General features: G+C 42.7%; 1 protein-coding gene across 2 annotated transcripts; it reads right to left on the bottom strand.

Annotated features, from left to right (window-relative positions):
• Positions 1-64: 64 nt before the first annotated feature.
• Positions 65-27,921, bottom strand: Hcfc2 (host cell factor C2). 2 transcript variants are annotated; one of them, XM_075954628.1, is made up of 14 exons: positions 27,735-27,916; positions 26,170-26,318; positions 24,664-24,824; positions 21,539-21,747; positions 20,746-20,830; positions 18,935-19,041; positions 18,649-18,837; positions 14,914-15,081; positions 14,386-14,438; positions 9,398-9,572; positions 5,117-5,190; positions 3,073-3,207; positions 1,062-1,247; positions 65-553 (listed from the first exon to the last, which is right to left on the bottom strand). In XM_075954628.1, the coding sequence occupies exons 1-14, from the start codon at positions 27,895-27,897 to the stop codon at positions 239-241; spliced, it is 2,169 nt and encodes a 722-aa protein (XP_075810743.1). In that variant the 5' UTR covers positions 27,898-27,916; the 3' UTR covers positions 65-238. The 2 variants fall into 2 exon arrangements, with proteins under 2 accessions (XP_075810743.1, XP_075810744.1); XM_075954629.1 differs by lacking the exons at positions 9,398-9,572; positions 14,386-14,438 and having other exon boundaries at positions 27,735-27,921.

Genomic DNA, 27,921 nt, shown 5'->3' with positions numbered 1-27,921 from the left:
TGCTATTTTTTTCTTTATGAATAGCTACATGGGTAAGGAAGAATCCATATACTAATTTTCAGTCTTTGCTTCTTTCTATTTTTATTGGGATCTAGAAGTGAGCAAATACATTTGAAGAACAATTTACAAACTCAAATTCATAACTGCTAGAAATACAGTCAGAGAATACTCTCAAAGAACACATCTTCATAACCAGTTACTAATAAATAACCATCACAACAGCGTTAATAAAAACAACTCAACTCAAAGGAGCCTTCTTATTGTTACCTTGGAGCCACCGAACTTGTGTGGCTGGTCCGTAGCCCTTGTCATTCTTGGCCGATATCCGGAACACAACGGCAGGTCGAGACGTGTAGTCAATGTGTGCGTTTGCGAGCTGCCCAGAAGTCACGACACATGAGGTTCTCAGGCCACAGTAGATCCTCATGAACACAAGCTGGCTTGGATTATCTTGCATCTGTGCTGTGCGGATAGCCAAGTAGGCTGAGTATTCCAAAATGTTTCCAGAAGGTGAAGTTGGAGGCTCCCAGGAAAGGTGGATCCCTTCGACATTCTAGAGAAGAACCGGAGACTCTATATCACTTATCCTGTCTTAGAACACAGAGCCTGCCCTCTGGCACTGCGCTGGATAACACAACCGCTGACTACGACTTTACTGTAACCGGCTCTGGAGTTGACACACACTTCACCAAGTGAGACTCAAGTGTCCACACTCTGTCTGTTGTGTCCCCCAAAAGGGGGTTTCTTCCTTAACAGAGGGCAAGAGATATTTATAAAAACACAATCAACTTCATATGTTCTAAAATGTCAAACTCTCCATGAGCTCTGCCTGGTGGAAACAAGACAATACAAACTCATCTCCAGCCCTGTGGCTTCATGCTGAAACTCTACTTGCTTGTAATTTGGGGTTGAAAAATACCATGCATGGCTCCCTAAACATACATTTACACATTTAACCCACCTCTCTGAAGGATCTTCCACGAGTCTAGTAAAAATTTGTAAACACAGAAGTTTCGAATCATTCACACCACTGACAAGCCTGACTGGACCTGACAGATTACCTTGGAAATCCGGACTGTAGAAGGAGCTCCAGGAAAGCCAGGGATACACGTTTTAAATTCACTGATTTTGCTGAAAGGGCCTATTCCACAACCATTGATTGCAGCAACCCTGAATTTATAAACGGTTCCAGGAATAAGATCCTGTTTTTTTAGTAAACTGTAGTCAGGCACATCTGCATTTCCTACCTAAAATGCAAGGGATACACGAGTCAGAAAAGAAGGTGCATTTATTATTACAAAGCTATAATTACTTGTTATTAGACAACAAAACTTTTGAAGAAACAGCTGTATTTGAGGAATCCAATTCCATCATGTATTTCCCTCTCTTACTCCAAGAACCCATCAAGGCCCTTCCTGAATCAGATTCATATCCAATGGAAGATGATCTGAACCTCTGACTCTAAGGGGAAAGGCAGGAAAAACTAAAACAAAAAGCCAGAAGTGATACCACAACAAACAAAACAAATCCCCATCCCCACATGAACTTGACGTGGAGAAGAATTTTAGACCTGCTGTCTGTCACACAACTGTCTTCCTGGGAGCAATGCCTTTAGAGACAGGGAAGCAAGCCTGCAGAAAAGGAGAGACTAAGGGCGGGCGATGGTGGCGCACGCCTTTAATCCCAGCACTTGGGAGGCAGAGGCAGGCGGATCTCTGTGAGTTCAGGACACTGCACAGATGTTAAATAATGCTATGCTCCTGGGTGGCAATACCCTCACATCTGTACCTTCCAAACATCTGGTAGCTGCTCTTCCTAACACCAGCACACCGTGGCACCAGAGTGCAGTAGAGCATCCCGTCTGAAGTCTGCTCATCTCTACTGTACAGGAAGATACCAGGCCTCAGAGAGGTCAGAGAACTGACTTGCTTCTGTTCACACTGAGGAATACTGGAACTAGAAACTCAAACTCAAGTTTACTAGCTGCAGATTTTGATCTTTTGTTCTTAAAGAAAAATTAGGTAGCTAGCATGCTTTACGATGGATATAACCTTATATGGACACAGATTCATCCCCAGCCAGGGATTTCAGTAGCCATAAAAGTAATGATGGCTTACTAGACTTTTATAAAATCAAGAACTGGAAATATTCGCCAGGTGGTGGTGGCACACACACTTGGGAGCCACAGGCAGGCGGATCTCTGTGAGTTTGAGGGCAGCTAGCCAGGTTTACAGAGCCAGTTCCAAGACAGCCAGGGCTATACAGGAAAATCCTGTCCAAAAAAACTAAAAAGCAACAACAATAATAAAATAAAGTGATTAAACATATTCAATGTGAAAAAGAGGGAAGAATGCCAAAAGCTTTGCCAGAGAAACTAAACTGATAGATGATGTGTGTACAAGATAAAGAGATTTCACGCGTGTGCTGAGAGAGACAGATAGGGTAACGGGGTACCCCTTATCTGAAATAATTGGGAACAGCTTTCTTTTTTGTTGTGACAGGTTCTCACCATGTAACCCTGGCTGTCCTGGAACTCACTATATAGACTCAGCTGACTTCAAACTCACAGAGATCTGCTGCCTCTGCCTACTGAGCATGTGTGCCACCATGCCCAGCTTGAAGCAGGTTTTTCTCATTGTGGTTGTTTGTCTTTTGCTTTTTCTAAAATGGTCTCTCTGTGTATCCTTGGCTGTTCTGAAACTCACTGTGTGAACCTGGCTGTCTCTGCTTCCTGAGTGCTGGGATTAAAGGTATAGCCACCACCACCTGGCAAAGTATTTTTTAAATGATGGTGTCATATTACAAAGGCAGCATTAAAGAATGTAAGATGATTACATATGCAGAGCTCTCGATAATACACCTTGGAAAGATCTCAATTTCCTTCCCTCAAATGACCGGAATCAGAGTTATTAAAACTAATCTCATTCTCGGGGTTCATAATTTACTTTTTGTATATTTAGCTTGCTTTTTGAAGTGTCAGGAATTGTAGCCAAACTTACACACATGCTAGACATGCATCCTGCCAATTATATCCTCAGCCCTCAAAATGTAAAAAAAAACACCAACAGTTACCTTTGACATACTTTGTTTTCCTTTTGGCAGCAAGTAAAACTGGCTCACCAAAGCGGTGTTGTTTTTAAAAATCCCCACATCACACCATTGATGTTCTGTTTTCAAAATGGCCACTGGATTTGAAGGTGTCTCTTTCTAATTTTAGAGAAAGGAAAATTTATGAAGACCTTATTGAGTACAGAAATGTCAAGACTTTTGTCAAGAGCGTTCACGAGTGAAGAGCACACATTACCAGCTCATGATGAACATTAGCTCAGAACCAACACGGTCTCAACAGACTGGGCCAACTGAAAATGGGATGGGGATGCCAATTCACCATGGTGTAACAGGACTCTCTGCAGAGCCCGCTACTATTAACCTGGCTGCAGTTAGCGTGTTTCCCCATCAGTGGCAGGTTAAAATGCCAGCTGTCATTTCAGAGACCCTCAGAAAGTATAATCCCTTCAGAGAATGCTACTATCTGCTCCAGCAGGAACAGGTAGGAAGCTCCATTCCAAGTTGGCCTTTTCTCTAGGTTCAAAACCAACAAGCAGAGATCCAGTTATCTTTGTATGTGAAATATCTGTGCTTCTCCAAACCTAAACGGAGAAAAAAATGTTCAAGACTGAAATGTAATGTGAATGTGCTTCACTATGTATTGAAAGAGTAGAGTAAGCTGCACACCTCTCTCTGCTGCAGAAACAGACCTCCTCCAACTTAGGCTACTTTTGGTGGTGCGTTATCCTACCCCTGGAACTAACCTTTTAAAACCATCTTCTTTTAAATGGGACACTGTTCCCAGAAGCTCAAAACCAAAGTGCGCTTCCGTGTTTATTTCTGACTTAAGTGCACACGCAGGGCTGCCGTTTCCTGTGACTCGGGCTAGGAGCAGCTCTGAGCTCGGCTCCCTGCGCTGAGCTGTAACAAGGCCTCAGAGACCATTACGGAGCACCTGCTGACTCCGACTGAAGGAACAACACAACTGTGACTGACATGCACAGCACAGACGCAGAAGGGAAATCTCTCCATTTAATAACCCTTCCCTGAGAAGAGTCTGCAAACACAGACTTAATGTTCTGGAAAGGTGAAAACCAATGAAGGAAAACACATGATCAAAATCCAAAAAAAAAAAAAAAAAAAGAGGGGGCTGGAGAGATGGCTCAGAGGTTAAGAGCATTGCCTGCTCTTCCAAAGGTCCTGAGTTCAATTCCCAGCAACCACATGGTGGCTCACAACCATCTGTAATGAGGTCTGGTGCCCTCTTCTGGCCTGGAGACATACACACAAAACAGAATATTGTATACATAATAAATAAATAAATAAATATTTAAAAAAAAAAAAAAGAAAGAAAGAAAGAAAGAAAAGAAAAAATTATGGAAAATTCTTAAAGATTCTAAAAGACAAGCAAGAAATCAAATAAAATTGCAGCAATAAAGTGAAATGACAGTTTTATTAACCCTAAAAACAGTCTGATGCATGATCCTCATTTTTATCTAATTAAGGCAATCCTAGTGTATCCGTTAAGACATGTAGCAAGCACTAAAGTTTGGCAATATGCATTATGACCATCCATAAAACAACTCAATGTCCGAATTTTGGGCTAGTCTACATGTATGTCAACCTATTATAGTAGTGTTCTGTTGTCTCCTATTAAGTAGTTATTCAAGTATTTCTGTTCCCTTAACAAATTCTTTTAACCATTAATGTAATTTACATTAATGCACATGTATGTATGTATGTTCATACAATAGAGAAAGCATGGAGAAGAATATTAAAATTATCTGTGGCCTCACACCCAGAGATAGTCCCCTAGCAACTGTGAGTGCAGTGTGAGTTGGTATACTCAGTGTGAAATATGTGTACTAAATGAATTTTTACATCCAAACTGGGACAAAATATGATTATTGTAGCCATCTTTTTTCACTAAATATATTATGAACACTTCCTTCTCATCACCCTACTTCTGAATTTAAATCAATTCCTCACTACATGAGCCCCGAGAGCCTCTGTATTCAAACACACATCCTGATCCATGCCATGCATCACCAGCAGACCATGTACTTACAGAGAACGGCACTGCTGCAGCATGCACCTCTACACGGCTGATCTTAGTTGCAGGCCGAGCACATATTTCATCAACTGAAAATCAAACCATCAGTTTAGTATTCAATAATCACTCAGACATATTAAAAGACAGTTCATAAATACAGAGGGTATTTAATGCCCCAAACACTTAGAGTCCATAGTGTGCATGTTTACCATGATTAGAAGCCTGGGAGATGGCTCAGTGAGTTCAATCCCAGGACCCAGGTAAAAACCTGCGCGTGATCCTATTATCCCAGTGCTGGGGAGGCAGAGAGAGGCAGGTCTCTGGGGCTTGTTGGTTAGCCAGCTTAGCTAAATTAGCAAGCTTTACGTACAAATTAGAGATCCTATCTCAAAAAACAGGGTGGAGAAGGACTGAGGAAGACACACAAGGTGTCTCTAGCCTTTGCATGCACACACATGCACATCTGTGGACACATGCACGCATGTGCACACTCACATACACACACCTGGGAAATATAACCAGAGATATCAATAATCAATCAAACTAATCACAATGTTCCTTTCATAAGGGTTTATGACGGCCAGAGTGAAAGAGGACGTTTACCAAGGATGAAACCCAGCTCCAAGAACACGGGAACCAGTGACAAAGTCAGCAATCAGTCAGGCTCGGAGGACTGCTAATCCTCTGCACTAATCTTTAAGATTCAGCTACTTATTATGTGTGCAGCGCTCTGCCTGCTTGTATGCATGAAGATCGGAAGAGGGCGCCAGATCTCATTACAGACGGTTGTGAGCCACCATGTGGTTGCTGGAAATTGAACTCAGGACCTCTGGAAGGGCATCTGGTGCTCTTAATCTCTGAGCCATCTCTCCAGCCCCTGGACTAATCTTTCCTAAGGGAAAAAGTTTGTTGAATTTATTCACAGTAGAGGAGATAAGCTGCATCTTAGTGTGTGCTGATTTAACATAAAGAAGCAGGGAATAAACTGGGATGAGGGATGGTACCTCAGTGTAGTATAAGGATGACAACATGGCAGACAACAAGACCTTGTTTAAAGTTGAGGTTAGTAAGAGCTACAGTTGGATGCAGAGATCCACATCTAAAATCTCAGCATTCAGAAGGCTGAGGCTGGAGGATCTCAAGTTAGATCAGACTACATAGTGATATCTTATCTTACCAAAAAAGTCAAAGAAAAAAAAAACTTTGTGTCTGTGTATGAATTTGATTTTTCAAGACAGAATTTCTCTATGTATCTCTCTGGCTGTCCTGGAACTCACTCTGTAGACCAGGCTGGCCTCGAACTCACAGATATCCTCCTGCCTCTGCCTCCTGAGTGCTGGGATTAAAGGTGTGCGCCACCACCTGGCTTGTTGTGTACTTCTTGGTGCTTTCAGTTTTCAGAGTCACACACACTCTGAAATGGATTAACCACTGGGTAGAACATGTTTAGAAAAGGGTGCACTGGACCTGTCATGGATGTCTGACATCGCAGCTTTTTTCCACTCTAAACTGACACTGTTTACTACTAAGCTATAGTAAACGGCCTTGTCACTCAGTTTCATGAGTTCTCTGCCTAAACTAGAAATACATTTGTGATCCTACTCATTTTCTGTCTTCTCTACCGTTGTGGAAGATAAACAGTGATGCCTATGGGTAATACTCATTTAGCCCAAAATACTGAAGGCTTCCTGTAGGGCATTATGTTTATTTCTGTGATGGTGAAGGATCATCTAGTAAACACATGTATACAAAGAGTCACAAAGCATAACGCCCATCTTAAACAAAACCCAACCCCCTTCCCAACATTCATCTTTTCTCGGTGTCTTCAGCTGGGTGACCTTCTATCTGGTGTTCCTTCTCTGCATGTACCGGTGTTGCAGACACAAGGCACTCAGCAGCCAAGCACCGGCTGTTGGGAATCTCACCGCGAGCATGGCAACAAGGCCTCTGCTCCTGTGGAGCTTACATTTTAGACAGCCTCTCCATCTGTATGTACAGCTGAGAGCCGCCTCTGAGACTCCACACCTATACACTCAACTGCCCAGGACCTCAGCTGAGTTCACAGCTGGATTCCTGCTCCTGCCATTTTCATTCTGATGGTCAACTAAAAAGTCTTATTTGATTTGCTTTTTTCTCTCATAACCAACAGCTGTCGCATCTAATTAATAAACCTTTCTAAGAGAGTCTCTAAAATGTTTTTTCTCTGTTCTGTCTTGCCACTGTTTTGTCTTTATGTACATCCATCCGAGAGGACTAAAAGAAGCCCCACCCAATCTCAGTTATTGCCTGCAGCATCCCTTCCTCTGGTACAGTCCGAGGTTTCCTTCAGTGAGAGCGCAAATGTAATCACATCACTCCACTGCTCCAGAGAACACGGCAGGTCTTCCCCTCTGCAAACAGTGTGGCTCTCCCGTCACCGAGACTGACACAGGTGTTTACTGTGCCTCAGGCACTGTCCTTTACTATTTGCTCAGGAACAATTTTACTGAGGATCTGGAAATCTCAAGATTGAGTTTGTTTCCAGCATATAAACTTCTTTGTAAGACAGAAAATTACAAATAAGAAATTTTAAACTATATAAGTTTAGGACCAAGTGTATCTATACCAAATAATATTTTTACATCAAGAAAGAAAGTGACCCTTCCATGTGTAGTGGACCACACCTATATCCCAGCACGTGGAAGGGTGAAGCAGGAGAATCACTAGGAGCTTGAGGCCAGATAGCCTGGGATAGGTTAGTCTGGGATACACAGTGAGCCTATCTCAAAAGAAAAAATAAAGTAAGTCAAGTGATTATGGCACATGCCTTGAATCCCAGCACTTGGGAGACAGCATCAGGAGGATCTCTGTGAGTTTGAGGCCAGCCTGGTCTACAGAGCTGGTTCCAGGACAGCCAGGGCTAAACAGAAAAGTCCTGCCTCTAAAAATAAACAAAACAAAAACAAAAAAATAGAATAAAAACAAACAAGCAAAAAGGAAGGAAAATCAACAAAAGTGCTCCTTTTGTGTAAGCAGAGCAATAAGAACAGTATAGGAAATAACCTTTTTGTAGTATTTTTATCTACTGTTCAAAATGGAAATAAAAAATGTTTATTCTGGGGGCTGGAGAGATGGCTCAGAGGTTAAGAGCATTGCCTGCTCTTCCACAGGCCCTGAGTTCAATTCCCAGCAACCACATGGTGGCTCACAACCATCTGTAATAGGGTCTGGTGCTCTCTTCTGGCCTGCAGACATACACACAGATAGAATATTGTATACATAATAAATAAATAAATATTAAAAACTGTTTATTCTGTTATATTTGAATCCCTGAACAATTAGATTTAGAATAGCTATCACAATATCTTAAAATTAAAAAGCTACATTTCTATTCCAAGGATATACCAGAATAATTTTTATTTATTTGTTTGTTTTTTCGAGACAGGGTTTCTCTGTGTAGCCCTGGCTGGCCCTGAACTCACAGAGATTCACCTGCCTCTGCTTCCCTGAGTGCGGGGATTAAAAGTGTGCATCACCACCACCCAATCCAGAATTAAAATTCATAAAGTAATTTTAGATATTGAAATCCCAAGAAATATTTGATATGTATCTCAGTGGCACCTGACTATAACCAGGCATGGTAGATCATGCCTACGATCTCATCACTTTATAGACCGAAGCAGGAGGATCACAATTTTGGGTCAGCCCAGGCTACAATAGTGAAGACAGCTAGTATGGGCTGCAGAGTGAGATCCTGTTTAAAAAACAAAAATTAAAAACATAAAAAAAAACAAAGTACAACAGAATATTCAGATAAAAAATAACAAAAGTATGAGCTGTCTTATGAATCAAGTGATTAATTAAGTCCCCACTGCTGAGTTACTGTCATCCAGACACCTGCAAGGCAGCTATTACTAAATGACAGCTCTCCATCCAGCCCACATCTCAGCATCGTGGAAACAGGAACAAGATGAACAAACCTCATACAGCCACAAAGTGACAGAACAGGCACAAGGACAGTCACACTGACCAAAATCAACGTCAACAACAATTCCCTGACTAAATCGCATCCTTACAGTCTGTCACTGAGGTTCACTGTGAAGAGAGTGAACAAAACCGTCATGTAAGTCCCGGCCTTTAGTCCCAGCACTTAGGGGCAGAGGCAGATGGCCTGCTAGTTCCAGGCCAGTCACAACTACACAGTGAGGCCCAGTCTCAAGACACAGCACCAACAGCGCAGTGTCTGCTTCTCAGTGACTCTCCACCTCTCTGCCAGTGCTATAAAAGTTGGGCTTTTATTGAAAGGCGACCTTGTACCTTCACTCTTCCAGAGCATATCTGCCACACAGCTGTTGTTATGAGGAGCATTAGGTGCCAAAGGCGAATGCAAGCCAGCATTAGAGTCGGCTGCTCTGAAGTCTGGTTTGCTTTTCAGTGAGGTCCCCTTCATGGCTGTGTGCTCAGTTTTTGCACTGTTTACTGTATCACTAACCTACAAGAAATAAAATAGTTCATCATAGCAAGTAATATTCAATAAAATATAAGTCAATATTTTAAAAAAAACAAGCAAAATAATTTCAAGTACATTTGGGGAAGTAAATTCACCAACAGGGAGTGGTGGTACACACCTGTAATCCCAGGTAATTTGAGAGATGGGGCAGAAGGCTCCAGTGATATAGGCTAGCCTAGGCTAGGAAATAAGATTCTCAAAACAACAACAGAAACAAAAACTTACCAAAATGCAAAATATTTAATATATATATAACTATATCCCTAATTTCTTTTTCGAGACAGGGTTTCTCTGTAGCTTTGGAGCCTGTCCTGGAACTTGCTCTTGTAGACCAGGCCTGCCTGTGCCTCCCGAGTGCTGGGATTAAAGGCGTGTGCCACCACCCCCCGGCCCACATCCTTAATTTTTATAATCATTCTTTAACCTAGCAGTTTTAAGATATTTTTACTTAATCTCCTTGTTCCAAAGATTATATTTTTAGTTTACCATTTTCAAATATTTATGTAGCATAGGTGAAGTCATGAACACCACTCAGTTTAGCATTTTTATTAAGAATTTTTTGTTTTTCGAGACAGGGTTTCTCTGTGTAACAGTCCTGGCTGTCCTGGACCTCACAGAGATCCACCTGCTTCTGCCTTCCGAGTGCTGGGACTAAAGGTGTGTGCCTCCATCACCCTACATCAATGATTTGCTAACTGACGGGGTGTATAATGTATGAGGGTGCATATGTGTCATGATACACATGTGTGGTCAGAGGGCAGCTTGATGGAGTCAGTGTTCTATGCTATGTAAGTCCCAGGGATTGAACTCTGGTGGTCAGACATGCATAGCAAGTTCTTGACTCACTGAACCATTTTGTTAGCAACCCCTATTCAAATCTTAAAAAAAGATTTTAGACACTTTAGACACATAGCTGAAAGATCTGATGATTCCTAAAAGAAAAAATTCAGCAAAGGAATTATTCTGTATGACTGGGTTTTACATATAAAGATTGAACAATGCTGCCCATCAGTATTATTTACTATTAAACATTTGATCAGAAACCTTCCTAATATTGAACCTGGTGGTCTGGGATTATAATTCTGGCTATATGGGAAGCTGGGGCAGAGAAGATGGGGTTCAGGGAAGAGGAGAGGAAAGAGAAAGGGGAGGAGGGAGGAAGGGAGAGACAGGGACTGTATTAATGACATTTTAACTTGCCTTCCTAGATATACTATAATGAACACATTTAAACTGTATGGCAGTCCAGGTTATCAGTGACATCATCATCATTTATCTTTAAACATTCCAGTGTTGCTGTTGTTTGACTTGTTTGTGAGTGTGTGTGTGTGTATTTTTATACTCCCTGAGCCATCTTGCTGTCCTCTAGATATCTGATTTCACAAGGAATTTCCACAATGTTATGTGTGTATATAATGTATACAATGGACCTGAACACACTTCTGCCACTTTGTCCACATCATCTGTGTGAAGAGCCATTCTCAGCACTTATAATAACAAAACCAAAAATTCATCAGTTTTCAAAAGCACTGAAGATGTTCTAAATACAACACCTAATCAGTATGCAAACTTGCTTTATCTTTAGTAACAGAAAAACTGCATATAAACCACATCGTTACTTTACAGCAATTTCTCAGGCCGGGGAGGCGACTCAGTTGATAAAACACTTTCAGTACAAATAAAGGACCCAGGACCCAAATAAAAATCCGTGTGAAAAGCTGCATCGCGGTGGTGCATGCCTGTAACCCCAGTGCTGAGGAGTGGGGATAGCCCAGCTGGATTTACACCACCTACATTCAGGTGGATGCCATCTTAAATATACGGTGCAGCGTGATTGAGGAGGATTCCTCGTTTGACCTCGGCCTTCCACGTGATCATACAAATGTACACTTGCATACACACACAATATACTTCTCTATGAATTATTACTAGCAAATATTTTATTCCTATAATTATTTTAAATACTTCCACATTGGATTGTACAAATTTTGGGGAAAAAAAGAGATTGTGATTTTTGAAAAAGCTTAAGAGGCGCTGGACCAGACGATGAAGAAGAGCTTCAGGAGACAAAAAAAAAAGAGGAAAAGAAATTGCTTTAGATGGTGGAATTTGATTTTGAATTAATTACAGGAAAGGAAAAAAGAAAACTAAAAAGGGAGATAACAGCAGGAAAAGCAGAGCTGTATGTGATGGATAACACCATTGGGCACTGCATGGCTCATCTATAGGTACGTCACCATCCTAACACGGACATCAAGTACAGTGTGGCTCATCTAGATACGTCACCATCCTAACACGGACATCAAGTACAGTGTGGCTCATCTAGATACGTCACCATCCTAACACGGACATCAAGTACAGTGTGGATCATCTGTGGGGACGTCACCATCCTAACACGGACATCAAGTACAGTGTGGCTCATCTAGATACGTCACCATCCTAACACGGACATCAAGTACAGTGTGGCTCATCTGTGGGGACGTCACCATCCTAACACGGACATCAAGTACAGTGTGGCTCATCTGTGGGGACGTCACCATCCTAACACGGTCATCAAGTACAATATGGCTCATCTGTGGGGACGTCACCATCCTAACACGGACATCAAGTACAGTGTGGCTCATCTAGATACGTCACCATCCTAACACGGACATCAAGTACAGTGTGGATCATCTAGATATGTCACCATCCTAACACGGACATCAAGTACAGTGTGGATCATCTGTGGGGACGTCACCATCCTAACACGGTCACCAAGTACAGTGTGTATCATCTGTGGGGACGTCACCATCGTGAGACAAACATCAAACTGAACTCCATTAAAAACACTTCAAGGCTGGAGAGGAATGGAAAATGTGGAGAGGGACGTCATCAAATCTTCGCCTTCCATTACCTTTTCTGTGTATGTATGTCCATGTGTGTGAACATACAGGCACATATGTGTGGAAACCAGAGGATACCTCAGCTGCAGTTCTTCAGGAATGCTATCACCTTGTTTTTTGAGACAAGAGGCCTCCACTGGCCTAAAATCTGCCAAGAAGGCTTGGCTGGCTAGCCGGCAAGAATCCTCCTGTCCCTGCTTCCTAGTTCTGGGATTTCAAGCACTTACCACCCCTCCCAGCTTCCTTATCTTTTTATTGAAGATACACGATCAAAAGCGAGAAAGTAAAGGCATAGCAAAATAAGAATTTTATTTATTGTTGTTGCTCTTTTGTCTATGTAGCTCTGGCTGTCCTGGAACTCACTCTGTAGATTAGGCTGGCCTCAAACTCACAGAGATCTTACTGCCTCTGCTTCCTGAATGCTGGGATTACAGGCAGGTTACCACACCCAGCTAGGATTTCATTCAAGCGTGCATAGTTAGATACTAAAAGAAAGCGAGAATTGTTTAAAGGAGTTGTTTTTAGCACGATCCAAGAACAGGGAGGGGCAAGGCAGTCATCCATTATCTTATCACAAGCCATGCAATACCATTCAGCTTATGATGTATATACACACATATCACATACAATACTCATGGCACATGTATATTATAATGTAAATGTAGTTTATCTTCTAAAATAGGCTACTCACAAAGTATGAGCACAACTTGTAATATCTCCTTCCTAGATAACCTCAATATTTTCTCACATTCTTGGTCCTCAGTCATGCTCAAAACAGGACCATACCTCATCCCTTTCCATGGAAAGGATCCACTGATGGCAACAGCAGTTTCCCAGATGAAAACAATGAATTTTAACGTCCACAAATACTTACCATGACCACCTCATAAGGAACAAGTAACTTTACACAAGTTGTTCAGCTTAGCTACTAATAGTCTTTAGTAAATGAAATATATATATAAGTATACTTAAATTATATTTTATAAATTCAGAATAAATATATATATGACATCTAAGAATATCACAATATAAACTTAAAATACTTTGTTTTGGTTGAGACAGGGTTTTGTGTAGTTGAGGCTAGCTCAACTCCACAGTATAGCTGAGGCTGGCCTCTTGACCTGGTTCCACCTCTCAAGCTCTGGGATTGCAGATACACAGCTGGTGTGGGACAATTCTGTATTCTGTCAATTATGTTTTAAATAAACGCTGATTGGCCAGTAGCCAGGCAGGAAGTATAGGAGGGACAACCAGACAGGACGTATAGGCAGGGCAATGAAAACACAGGAGTATTCTAGGAAGAAGGAGGTTCCTCCCAGACATGGAAGAAGGAAGATGTGACCTACCCCGCTGAAAAAGGTGCCGAGCCTTTTGTTGGCTACCATATACTAGAATAATGGGTTAATATAAATTACAAGAGTTAATAAGAAGCCTGAGCTAATGAGCTAATCAGTTTATAACTTATGGAGACTTCTGTGTGATCTTCTTTGGGGCTAAATGGCTATGGGAACTGGGCAGGACAGAAACCCCAACAAGCAGGCCATCATGTTACACACCACCACACCTGGTTCATAAGTATCAATCCAAATAGAACAGCATCCAATGCTATAGGCAATGAAACTAGGCTTCTCTTCAACACGGATTTCAATTCAGGCTTCTATCATAGAACGTCTTTTCTCCTTTTATTTTTGTGGTGCTAGAGACAGAATCCAGGGTCTCGTGTTTGCCACCAAGCACTCTAACACTGAGCCTCATCCCCAGGCCTGTGAAAACCAGGCTGCCTGGACAGTTTAGAGCTGATTCTCAAATGGAGCAAGGAGTAATGACCCTTATTCAGAGTAATATGCAAAAACCCTCGGCACAAACTGGCTAGCCCACGAGTATTCACTGTCAGCACAGGAGCTTCCACTTACACTGTTCTGAAGGATGCTATTACTGCCTTGTCTCTGAGGGTCCATCCTGCCTCCTGTAGGAATGAGAAAGTTCACACTGATATGCTCTTCATTGGCATCCATAAACTGCGTTGTCAATAGTTTTAAATTTACACATTAAAGATTAAAATACCATCTTTATTCAAGTGTATCTGCTTTCTTAATAGTTACTTAATAGTTGCTAAAGACTGTAACAAATTTTGTTGCTTTCCAGTGGCCTGATCAGTTAAAAACACTTCTGGAAACATGACTGGAACTCGGGACTGAAGATTGTCAGGTCCACAGAATGAGCTGCAGGAAAGCACTCTGCACCTGAGTTCGCTACGACAGAGTGAGATAGCTGCCAGGTTCAGAGCTCATGCTCAGGCAAGCTGGTTTGCCAGTCATGTACCAGGGCATCTTAAAACTCATGCAGTTTCCTGAGCCAAGCATCATCATGGGACTTTCGCAGTGTGTGTTCAGAAAGCACACGAGCAGACATGCACTCTTTAAGCACGACACTTATTTTACCTAGCGTATTTGGTGCTGCTGAAGAATCGGGTGATGCAGTTTGGTACGACAAGTCCGTATTCAACTGCAAGAGATAGCCCTCGACCGTCGGCACTTCGTCCCACTTGACGTGGAAAGAGTTGGTAGTAGCTTTGATCAGCTGGACTTGAGACGGTGCTGGTGGTTTCTCTAAGGAAAAACATTATATAGAGTCTTTAGTTTCCATCACAACCACGGTCTGCCAACAGTTTTGGTGGGCAGGAGCTTGAAAACACCAGCAGTGAACACCACACCTGTTTGCTGAGGATACTTAAAGACAGACAAACCAAAGTAGTTTGAAGCTCTAATTTTATTCAATTTCTTCTACAAATAAAACAACTCAATACCAAACTACTTGCGCCATTAGGATCAGAAGGCTGAAGATCTCCCCCGAATACACCTAATCATGTCTAAAAGGCTGAGAGGTGAGACTGGGTGTTATAGAATTATTGCTTTGTGTTTTACCTTCATGAATTTTAATTTTTTTTTTAATTTAAAGAACTGATTTTTAGGGGCTGGAGAGATGGCTCAGTGGTTAAGAGCACTGGCTGCTCTTCCAGAGGTTGTGAGTTCAGTTCCCAGCAACCACATGGTGGCTCACAACCATCTGTAATGAGATCTGGTGCCCTCTTCTGGCATGTGGGCATACATGGAAGCAGAATGTTGTATACACACTTACTTACTTACTTAATTAACTAAGTGATATCTTTTTAAAAAAGAACTGATTTTTAAGCAACAGCATACATGCTAGAAATACTGCTGTTAGCAAAAATGACTTGGATATATTTTGGAACAACATGAAGTTTTTACCCTTTAACAAAATTAGTACTACCCAAAACACATAACCTTGGTATAAAATATCAGTAACATAAAAAATATTGCTAATATTTCCACAACAAGTAACAGATCTTCTAAGATTTGAAATTATAGCCAGGTGGTGGTGGCACATGCCTTTAAACTCAGAACTTGAGAGGCAGAGGCAGGTGAATCTGAGTTTGAGGTCAGTCTGGGCTACAGAGCGAGTTCCAGGCCAGCCAGGACTACACAGAGAAATCCTGCCTCGAAAAACAAAAAGTATCTGAGGTTGTACCTGATGACAATATTGCTGGTCCACTCTTCCGTGTATACTAAGGGTGTCAGCAAGCTTCACAACTGAGAGGAAGTATGTCCCTAGCTTTGGACAGTTAGTTAAGAAAATTCATCTTTGTGATTTCTCAGCTGTCCAGAGCAAGTCCAATATCTACTTCATTTTTTAAATACCTCTTCAAAATATTTTAGTCATTACTTTATGTGTATAGGTGTCCTGCCTTCCTGTGTATCTGTGTGTCGTGTGCATGCCTGGTACACAGAGACCAGGAGAGTGTGTCGGATCTCCTAGACCTGGAGTTACAGATGCCTGGCACACAGAGACCAGGAGAGTATGTCGGATCTCCTAGACCTGGAGCTACAGATGGTTGGATGCTGGGAATTAACTCTGGTCCTCTGGGGGAGCAGCCTGTGCTCTTATCTGCTGAGCCATCTCTTCAACCTCAAATGTATCATTTTACTGATGATAACAACATACATCCAAGAAGCCACAGCCAGTCCAAGCCTATTCCCTAAACTGGTTTGTCGAAATACAGCAGTACTCTTTGTTAGCGTATTTTCCCTAGGCTTACCTCCATGCTTCAAGTGAGTCAGGAGACAGTGAAGCCTGTTCCTTCAACAATTTTTATGTAAAGTCCCCCACCACCCCTTCAGCAACCCAAGCAGTTTATATCCCTCAAAGGATGGCAGCCCACAGCTGAATTAAAGAAAACGTTTGGGAAAGTCCAGGAAGTAGACCAGATATTAAAGGGGAGGACATGGAGGGAATTTTTAAAAATGTAAATCCTGAAATAAATTTCTAACACACTAAAGACCATGAGTTTCCAGACTGAAAGGGCCCACTGAGTACTTATCACAGTGATGAAAACCAGGTATTGGGTTGGAGAGATGGCTGTAGCACCAGCGTTTCCCCAGAGAACCCGAGCTTCCATCCCAGCACACGGGCCAGGTGGGTCACAACCATCTGCAGCTCCCAGGCCCCCTGCACACACTAAAATTCAGACTCATATTCCTACAAATAATTTTAAAAAATCATAACAAAATTTCCTTTAAAAAGAAAAGGACAAAGAAGCAAGCAAGGAGTGGATGGTGGTGCACACCTAAGGCAGGAGGGCTGTGCATGTGAGGCCTCATAGGCTACTTTGGAAGACTCCATCTAAATGAACAGAAACAAACCACCAGCATTATAAAAATTTAAAATTTCAGGAACAGGGGAAAAAATTACAAATGCTTCTAGAGGCAGGGGGAAGTGAAAAGGTCATGTTAAAAAAAAGATTCAAAACAGAAACCTAGGAAATATAAGGAATATAATTTGAGTCACAGGCATCGGTACTTTTCTCTTTTTCTAGCTTTGGAGCCTGTGCTTGATGTGGGAGTCCCCTCTGTGTGTCGCTTGTATTGGTTAATGAATAAAGAAATTGCCTTGGTCTGACAGGGCAGAACTTAGGTAGGCAGAGAAGACAGAACTAAATTCTGGGAGGAAGAAAGCAGAGTCAGAGAGATGCCATAGATCCGCCAGAGACAGGTGCTGGGAATTTTACCAGGTTAGCCACTGCCACGTGGTGATACACAAATTAATAGAAATGGATTAAATTAAGATGTAAAACTTAGCCAATAAGAAACTAAAGCTAATGAGCCAAGCAGTGATTTAATTACACTCATATTCCCAAATATTGTTTATAAATGTTCTTTTACATTTAAAGGGGGATATGATATAGATATGAATAATTTACATTGGTATGGATCTTGGTTTATTGATACAAATTTAAGGTCAATTTTGTTATATGTGTGTGTATTTCTGATCTTGATTAAGGTATTGTGTTTGTGCAGTTCATTTAAAAATGTATAATTAAAAATATAAGTCAATATATAGCCATCTATAATAGTCAGAATTGTAGTCATGCTAGTTAGGTTTTCTAGATATATAGAGCTATATTTCAGTTAGTTAGGTATTCTTCAAATCTTGCAGAGACCTTCAGAAGATGGCATTTAAATGTTCATGCTCTGAGACTGGACAACAAGTGTCAGAACCTGGTGAGATATACCGCAGGTCCCCACTTTAAAACTTCTGATGTAACTATTAGCAAATGACCTAAAATGCCCTTTAATCTGAGGCTGTCTGGTACTTCTGCACCATAATACTGGGGTTACAGATTTGTAGGCAAGTACCACAGGGGTGGAGTGTTTCTTGCCATATTTTTGGGGAGAGGGTTAGACACAGGGCTTTTCTGTGTAGCCCTGGCTGTCCTGGACCTTGCTCTTGTAGATCAGGCTGGCCTCAAACTCAGAGATTCATCTGCCTCTGCCTCCTGAATACTGGGATTAAAGGTGTCACCACCACTTCCCAGATCTCAGCACACTCTTATCAGGGTGTAAATGATATGAATAGAATTTAGCACTACTGATAACAATCTGGATCACTTGTTCGACTAAGAACAGTTCTCCCCTTCTGCGCCTTGGAAAAGAATCTTTAAATCCATCCTACACTCGAGAGGAAGGAAAATCCTCCTTCCAAGTGGGGAGCGTTACATATTCCTCCCAGTGACTTCTAATTGTAAGGATTCCTTTTCAGTCTTTAAAGGCAGATGCTGAGTATCTGTATGAAGGACTTCATTACGCACTCTTACGTACCAGTATCGAGATACCAGAGATCCTTGCAGCACACTTGACTATTGAGGGCTTTTTTGTAGCCATCTCTTCCACTCCAGAAGTACAGTCGGGTGCCGACCGCAACGGCGCAGTGTCCGGCTCGTGGTCTTGGCCTTGAATTTTTTTTATCTTCCTGAGAATCTGACACTAGAGTGGTCCACTCTGCTGTATCTAAAAAGAAAGAAATTTCCATGACTCAGTTATTGCTCTTAAGCAACAAACAGCAAACATGACTTTATTACATCAACGAGAAAGTCTCGAGACTCACCTAGATTCAGGTAAGAAAATGAGCTCGTACATCTCCACTCGCAATCATTAGGTGAATTCTCAGGATTCTCCCCCTTGTGGGGAACCCATCCACCAAAAATGTACATCCTGCGTGACAGAAGAGAACCAAGGACTTAAAATAAACAAGTGCATCAATTTTACTTTCTGGATAGGAAACACAAGAACGAGTTTATTTGCCTGCTTAAAGCTTCAGAACTCCTCACCTACCACACTGTAAAGGTAGCACTGTATAGACAAAATGAATAAAATAGTCTTTCATAAAAGAGTTTACCATTGTAAGCAAGGGTGGTACACATCTAGGAAAGAGGAGGATGCTCGGAGCTCATGAGTGTAAGGCCACAGGGAATGGAACAAGAGCCTGTCTCAACAACAATAAACCTGACAACTCTATAAAGCAGAACTGAACCAAAATTACACTCCGTCGAGGAAGTGTAAGTGAACAATGTCTCAACTATATCATATGCTTAGTAAGAGCACAGGCACCCATCCATCTCTGCTTTTTAACTGCACATGCACAGGCCCCCAAACTGCTGGGCTTTCACCTGCAACTGTAAGCCCAATTAGCCCTTCCTTCCTAAGTTGCTTTTGTTAGGGTATTTTCAACACATCAACAGAAAAGTAACTAAGACAGTGATCAAAAAAGATAAAATTTCACTTAGCTTTGGGTCACTGCTGTTACTTAAACATGACAACTTTAAGCCTGCCCTGGCTAAGAATGCCTGGAGCCCCAGCTGTGCGGGAGGCTAAGGTAGAAGGATGCTGGAACAAGCATGGTGGTGCAGGCTTACAAGCCCAGCTTCCCAGGGAGGCTGAAGCAGGAAGATCACAACTTTGAGGTCTGCCTGGGCAAGTTAGGGAGACTTGGTCTTCAAAGGAAAAAAGGTTTGGTGATGCAGTTCTGCATGTTGGTTGGACACTGAGATGGGTTTAAGTGCACGGTTCCAACTCCAGCACTGTTAAAAACAGAAAGCAGACCACCTTCAACTTTCTCCAGCAGTCTAGAGGCCCTTGTCGGAACACTGTCCGAGAATGGAGCAGTGTGAGAATTCTGAGTACTTGTGGAAAAACTCCACGAAAACAAGAGTCTGGTGGCCTCAGTTTGTTCAAATACAGAATTGTTCTTGGAGTGTGTTTTCATCTACTCACAGGTGTAGCAGATAGGCATTTAATTCCAGCTCCTGTTATTCATATGCCTCTATGGAAAAACATGGTTTTGCCACATGTGTCCTTTTGACTCAACACCTTACTCATGTTAACCCTCAGAGTGTAAACTGTCCAATGCTCCAAATAAAGTTAGCTATTGTATGAGACTTTCAGGCCCTGCTCTCCTAGGCCCACGCCGCCAATTAGAGCAGCAAACAGCTTTTCTTAAATTTTTTTAAAAAACATTTTATTTTGTTTCTATGGGTGTTTTGTCTGCATATGTGCATATGCCTGGTGTCTCCGATTCCCTGGGACTGGAGTTTCTGATGGATGTGGGCCCTGTGCAGACACTGGGAATCTAACCAGGGACTGGAGTTTCTGATGGATGTGAGCCCCGTGCAGACGCTGGGAACCTAACCAGAGAGGACAAAGCAGCTTGGCAACACCCGCTGACACTTAGGTCGTGCCATACCCGGAAAGGCACAGAGAGGAAGCTAAATAGGTAACCCAGACAGGTGTTCCAGCTCCCACCGACAAACTACTTTAGCTGTGATCAGCATAACAAGGTATTATTAAGTCTGCGAATCGACTTCTAAGGAAGGACCGTCTTTACTTCTCTTTGTATCAAACGAGAGAAGGAAGCCATACTTGTTTCCTACAACACTGGCTGTATGAAGGCTCCGCGGAAGTGGCACTGTCCCCTTCGTCTCTGGTTTTGACCATGACATAGTTTCTAGAAATAAATATAAGGAAATCAGGAACTTGATCTAATGATAGCAAATCACCTCAGTTTACACACTTAAAAAAATAAAACAAAAGTACTTACCAAAAGAAGCAAAAACGTTTCAAATCAGTTATCTGAATTCATCTTAAACATTCCCAGACCACAAGCACATCCAATCAGAAATCTACTTGCACTGAATTTAACATTTCTACTGAAGAGCTGTGCTTAAAGTGTCACTAATTTTAAATGACAAATAATACTTTTGATTTAACCATATTAAATAAATTTAAAAGACAGTGAAAAATGAGAAGCACATTTTCAATTATTCACTTTCAGAGAGCTGCCCTCAGGTCTCCCACTCGTTAGCAATTCTGTGAAAGTCACACTTCCCATAGACAGGGAGGACAACCAAAGAAATTAGTAACCCAACCAGATACCTCTCAGGGTGAAAGACGGTCCCACTAACAATTACAGAGGACCATAAGCATGTACGTGGACCCTTCTAGACAACCAGAATCTATGGTGGGTGCTAAAGGAAACATAGGAAATTTACTACCATAAATTGAACATTCAATTGTTCAAAGTGACTAATCATGTCTCAGCTGTTCCTGAGACTGTAAATGCTGACTATAATACATATTTACAAAAACAAAAACAAATACATTTAAATTTTTCCTTTACCAATCCTAAGAAATTCCTGAATCAAATTAAGATTACCTAAATCAAGCTGCCATAGGTCATCCAGGCGAGCACCACACATTCCACCAAACACATACATCTTAGGACTCCCGGAGTCTTTTTTACAATATATAATAGCAGTGTGGGATTCTCTTGGAGAAGGTACAATGCCTTTCGTGGCTGGAATGCTCCAGCCCACCACACCAGAACCATGCTGTAGTTCCAGCTCATAGAAATCATTTAAATACCTAAGATAGCACAAAAGAAATGAAAACATTCAGATGATATGTATGTTTTATTTGTTTTTTATTTCAATTCATAAATATATATTAGCCACACAGTGACATGTGTCTGTAATCTCAGCACCCAAGAGTTTGAGGCAGGAGGACCATGAGTTCCAGGTCAGTATGAACCAGACATCCTATGTCAAAAAAGAAGAAAAGAAAAAAGAAAAGGGGGCCTGAGAGCAGCTAGAAGAGCTTACTGCTCTGGCAGAGGACTAAAGCGGGTTCTTAGTGCTGACATCTGGTGGCTACAACCACCTGGAACTCGGTTACAGAGGACCTGATGCCCTTTGCTGTCCTCTGTAGGCATCTGCACGCACACTGTGCAATAAACCCATGCAAACACACAGAAGACACACAAACATTTTCAAAAAGAAAAAATGTCTATCATATGCTTATTGTAAAAAAATCACATAGCACAGAAAGGCACTAAAGTAAGCAAACTTCCAGACATTCATTGCACACAGATTTATCACTCTGCTGTGTCCAGGGTGAAGACGGAAAACATCTGTCAATACAACGGTGACAGTCTTAAAACACAGCCTGTCAGGACATGAGGTTCCTCTCCCCTGTATTTTAGTCTGGTCTGTGTTGCTCTGAACCAGGTGCCACGGCTGGCTTGTGAAAGGCCATATTCATATACACACACACACACACACACACATATACATATTAGATTCTTACTATAACACTGCTTGTGAAACTCTCAACCACACACTGAAAGGCCACTCCATGGTCTGGGTAGAAAGCCAACCCAGCATGCAGGAAGCCCAAGTTTCAGTCTTTAGCAACATATATACCAAACATGGCGGCACACCCCTATAATCTCAGCGCTCAGTGTGGCAGGATGATCAGAAGCTCAGTTATTCTTGGCTACATAGTCCAAAGTCTGCCAGGGCCATACGAGATCCGGTCTCGAAAGAGCCATCCACAGGCATATGGGGTGACAGCCCCATTGCCTCCGTCCTTCAGCCGCCTCAGCTGACTCCCAGATGTGGGGTGACCACTGAAGAGTCAGCCATCACTTTGTGCCGTGTGATTTGCTTACTTACAGAGTTTTGAGCACAGTAAAAGTAATTTTGCATCGCTAGTTTACTACACAGCACTAGATAAGCGTTTTGGCAAACACCTTGAAGACACTGCTCTCTGGAATAAGCACTGCTTTGCAACTTCCAGCACACTGTAATGTCACAGCAATGTCCTAGACCGTGTCTTTAATTTAGAAACCATACTTAACTTGTCCTAAACAGCCTCTTTTCTTAAAAAGGTTTTTTGTAAACCCATGTACATGTGGTATGATGCATGTGTGAGCAAGGGGATGACATCGGGTGGTCATCTCAATCACTCTACCTTTTATAACTGAGGTGGTCTGTCCCTGAACCTGGAACTTGTTTGTTTAGTTTGCCTTTGTTTTGTCTAGTCTTCCCCAGAATGTTTCTGTTTCTGCCTCCTGTCAGCTGGGAGTTCATGCTGGCCACTGCACACACTTCATCTTCATGTGGGCTCTAGAGATCCACACCCAAGGTCCTCACACTTCATGGCAAGAGCTCAATCTGCTGAGCTAGCTCCCAATTCCAAAATGACTTTTGTAACAACTAATTCAATTTCCTACTAACTTTCTACTCAAGTATGAGCGAGAAAAAACAGTTTAGAACATAAACTTTCAAAGTTTAGGGACTGGAGAAATGGCTCAGTGATCAAGAGCACATCCTACTCTCTCAAAGAGCATGAGTTCCGTGCCAGCACCCACTGCAGCTGGCCCACAACTAACTGGAACCCCCCGCTCCACAGAGAGCCGACACTTGGGCCTCAATGGACACCCACACCCACAGGCACATATCTAACACATAAACACCCACACAGACACACAAACACACAAACAAACCCTTATGCACATATCTAACACACAAACACCCACATAGACACACAAACACACAAACAAACCCTTATGCACATATCTAACACACAAACACCCACATAGACAAACACACAAACAAACCCTTATGCACATATCTAACACACAAATACCCACATAGACACACAAACACACAAACCCTTATGCACATATCTAACACACAAACACCCACATAGACACACAAACAAACCCTTATGCACATATCTAACACACAAACACCCACACAGACAAACAAACACACAAACAAACCCTTATGCACATATCTAACACACAAACACCCACACAGACACACAAACACACAAACAAACCCTTATGCACATATCTAACACACAAATACCCACATAGACACACAAACACACAAACAAACCCTTATGCCTGGCATGGCAGCACATGTCTTTAATCCTGGCACTCAGGGATGCAGAGGCAGGTGGATCTCCGAGTTCCAGGCCAGCCTGGTCTACACAGGGAAACCCCATTTTGAAATAAATAAACAAACAAACAAATGATCAAGTAAGTATTAGAAAAATAAAAAGCAAGACATCTATAGAAACATACGGAAAACGTAAGGAGGAGAGTCTTGCTCGGCAGCACACCTTCACAGACTGCATGAAGCATGAGGACAATGGCTTTCACTTAACAGCCAACCACACCAAGTTTTCAGAGAAAACACATTGTAAAATAAAAACCACATGACTGGGGCTGTGCATGACCCACCCAATGGGAATCACACTCAAGACATACAAATGTACTGGCATAAGCAATTGTGCAAGTATCAATTTAAGATGATTTCTGACTAGAAAAGACAGTTTGAAAACATATTCTCAAGGGACTGAAAACCACAAATACACAAATATGTGTCTATTGTCAGTTTTCAATATGAAAATATAAGCTTAAGCCTTGTAGTAACTAAAGATAAAATATTTTAACCTAAATCATCAAACAAGCACTTGTCTACAAAAGCATACCTGGGGACATTGTTATTGGAATCTTCACTCTCATTTGCCAGACCGCCAAACAAATAGCATTTGTTACCATATAAAGAGAAACTATGTCCGAGACGAGGACAAGGAGGTAAGCCAGAAGGAGGAGGCTGGGGTTTCACTTTTCTCCATAGCCAACGACTTGCCTAACGAGAGAAGACATCCATATGAAAGCAGGCAGCGTGTCTATGTCAGTGCTATCAACAGTGAGCCACCCATGACTGCCTCTGGGCATGAAGGACAAACATTGGCTAACACTGAGACTCGGTCTCACTATGAACTCTACACACAGTGAGTTTCATGACACTTCTAGGCTGGCCGCAAACTTCAAGAGACCTGCATGCTTCTGCGTTCCAAGTTCTAGAAAAAAGTCATGCAACACTATGCCCAGTGAACTGGCTAACTTCTGAAATTAACAGGTTTATCCTGGGAAGGCTGGCTGTGGTAACCCCAGAATTTGTGAGGCAAGAGGACCAGGAGGTAAAAGCTATCCTTGGCTACCAAGTGAGTTTTAATGGCAGCCCGGGTTATGTGAAATTTGTGTCACAGAGCAGTGTGTGTGTGTGTGAGAAAGAGAGAGAACGGACATTCAAATGAATCTCCTATACACACACGTTTCCATAATGATACACTAAGTTTATAATAATAAATATCATCACTTCTAATTTCTTCCAAGTGAAAAAAATAAGTATCTACATATAGAACTTTAAGATAAGGTGTAATTCATGAAATCTAACTTTTATATATTAGGTAATCTATGCATGCTAAATATTTAACCTTTAATAGCAAATCAAATTTCATTAAATCACATTAAAACAAAGTTCATTTAACAAATCAAATTCCAATTTTTTTTTTTTGGCCATGAGAATCTTCTCTATTTGAAATAGTGGTTTGCTTGGAAATACATACAACCAAATTACATCTGCCAGTGGCAGACACCCTCATAATCAGGGCCCTTGGAACCTATCAAGAACAGTCACCAAGAACAAGCTCCGGTTTAACAAGCAAATCAAATCTGGAAAGGCTATATGAAGCTGTGACCTCTCGGCATGACTGTGTGGGTGGGTCACTGCTGCTGCTAAAGGAAGCCATTCCTCTCATACTGAGGCACGCGTTTTCAAAGCATGCTCTGGGTTAGACACGCAAACGCCCAGGTCCCTGCATGGACAATACTGGCTCCAAACACCAGAGGCAGGAGCCAGCAGTCTGTTCCAGCAGTCCGAGGGTGCCGGTGTTGGAAGCTAAAGGACTACCGCACTCGCACACAGAAGCCTACGCCTGAGGCAGTACAGGACTGCTAAAGGTCAGGCATCTTTAAGCTGTAAATGTCACCAGACACAGTGAGGTGGAAACATCGTCTGGGAGGCTACAAAGTGTGGAGCATCTGTTACTGTACCCATGCTGATAAAACATTTTGTAATCTCTTCTTAAAACTTCTGACAATTTCCTTAGGCACTTCAGACTGAGATAACAAATGTCAAACACACTTACTTGCAGCTCATATAGCTCATTGCTGTATCTTCCATATTCAACCATGCCCCCAAACACTAGTATTCTAGTGCCGTCACAGACAAATCCATGGGCCGCACAGCCTGGAGGGATGTCTCCTCTGACAGCTGGTAGGAACCACTGATTTGTAACTAGTTACCAAAAAAATATTGAAGTCAATTATAACAAACAAGAGCTAACATTCCATGAGTTTCATAATTAGATTATCAAGAATATATACATCTAATCAAAATATACGCGTATATATACATACATACCTATCCTTAGCCTGAATTCTAGTAGCAGTCAAAGGGGATTCTTTTGCTCCGAGAGGGTACTGACTTTGCAATGTCCACAATCATATTTAGTTGTTACAACTTTCGGAAAGGAGGGGCTGCTACCAGGGAACTGAGCCTGAGGATGCCAGCAAGCATCTTATACCATAAGAGGTGGTCTCTATGGCCAAAACTCACCTGTGCCAAAATGTCACTAATGTTTCTGTTGAAAGCCCTGATTTGCATTATTCAGCGCCTAGAAAAATCCTGATAGGTGTCCTGGCCATTATAGACATGGAAAACCTCAGATTTAGAAAGGCTTGGTAACTTTTAATACTGATTCTGAACTAGCAAAGCAAGAGTCTAAACAGGTGTAACTTCTTCTAAGTCCATAGTATTTACAGTATACCAAATCAAATACTTCGTAAACTTTTGATTCTGGAGTATTAGGGGCGGTAACAAAGAGGACCAAAAGTAACAAAATTTCTCCTACAGAATTTGGCCTTTAGAGGACTACTGTGATCAAGTTGTTTCATCAAAGAAAAGTTGTGTGGTTGGGAACTAGATAGACCCCAAACTCCGTATAGTTACTTATTAGTTTCTGATGATTGCTAGACTACTTACTAGTGGGGAAAATAAATTTCGACCCTGCATGGTGGTAAAGGCTTGTCGCCCTGACCAGCGACACTTCACGCTCTGCAGCGGTGCCTCAGATGGGACTGTCCTCTTTGGCGAGGACCAGTCCAGCCGAGCCGAGCACAGACACCCATCAACCGCAAATCCCTTCCCTGCCAGTTTAGAAAAAGTCTCCCCGGCTTCCGCCAGATACCGAGGACCGAAGACCTCCCCGCCCCTCAATCCTCTCCCGAAAGAGAGCGGGGAAGGCAAAGACTACCGAAGCCCGGCTAGGGGTGGCTTGTGTTTGACAGTGGCCGGGATCTCGGTCCCCCGAAGTGACCAGCCCGGGGTGGTGGGAGGGGGGAGAAGCCCAGACCGTGGAACCCGCCGTCTCACTCGGGTCCGCGGGCACGGATGGGTCGGGGTGTCTCCGGGTCGGCCGGCGAGCCCGGGGAAACCGAGCCGCCCTCCGGCACGCTGCCAGCTAGGGCTGCCGCCCACCCAGCCACCCAGCCGGCAGGCCGAGCGCTCCCCACCGACCGCCTGCCCCCGCCGGCCGAGGGAGCCGCGACCCCGGCGGTGACAGCTGTCAGCCCCGCGTCCGCCGCGCCTCCCCTCCCCCCAGCTCCTCCGCCGCCGCCGTCCCCGAGGCGGGGTCGCCGAGCCGCCGCCTACCGGTGTTGTAGACGTGCAGCTCGTCCGCGATGCCCTCGTTGCCCCCGCCGAAGATGATCATCAGCTCCCGGATGGCTACGGCTCGGTGTCCGTGCCGGGCGCGGGGCACCGGCCCGGTGAAGGAGGAAACCCGCCTCCAGTTGAGGAGGCTGGGAGCCGCCATCTTCCCAACCCCCGCCCCTCGGCC

Source organism: Microtus pennsylvanicus, chromosome 20 (assembly GCF_037038515.1).
Source record: "Microtus pennsylvanicus isolate mMicPen1 chromosome 20, mMicPen1.hap1, whole genome shotgun sequence".
NCBI classification, from domain to species: domain Eukaryota; kingdom Metazoa; phylum Chordata; class Mammalia; order Rodentia; family Cricetidae; genus Microtus; species Microtus pennsylvanicus.
The sequence above is the reverse complement of the archived record's forward strand: the minus strand, read 5'-3'. Positions and strand labels throughout refer to the sequence as shown.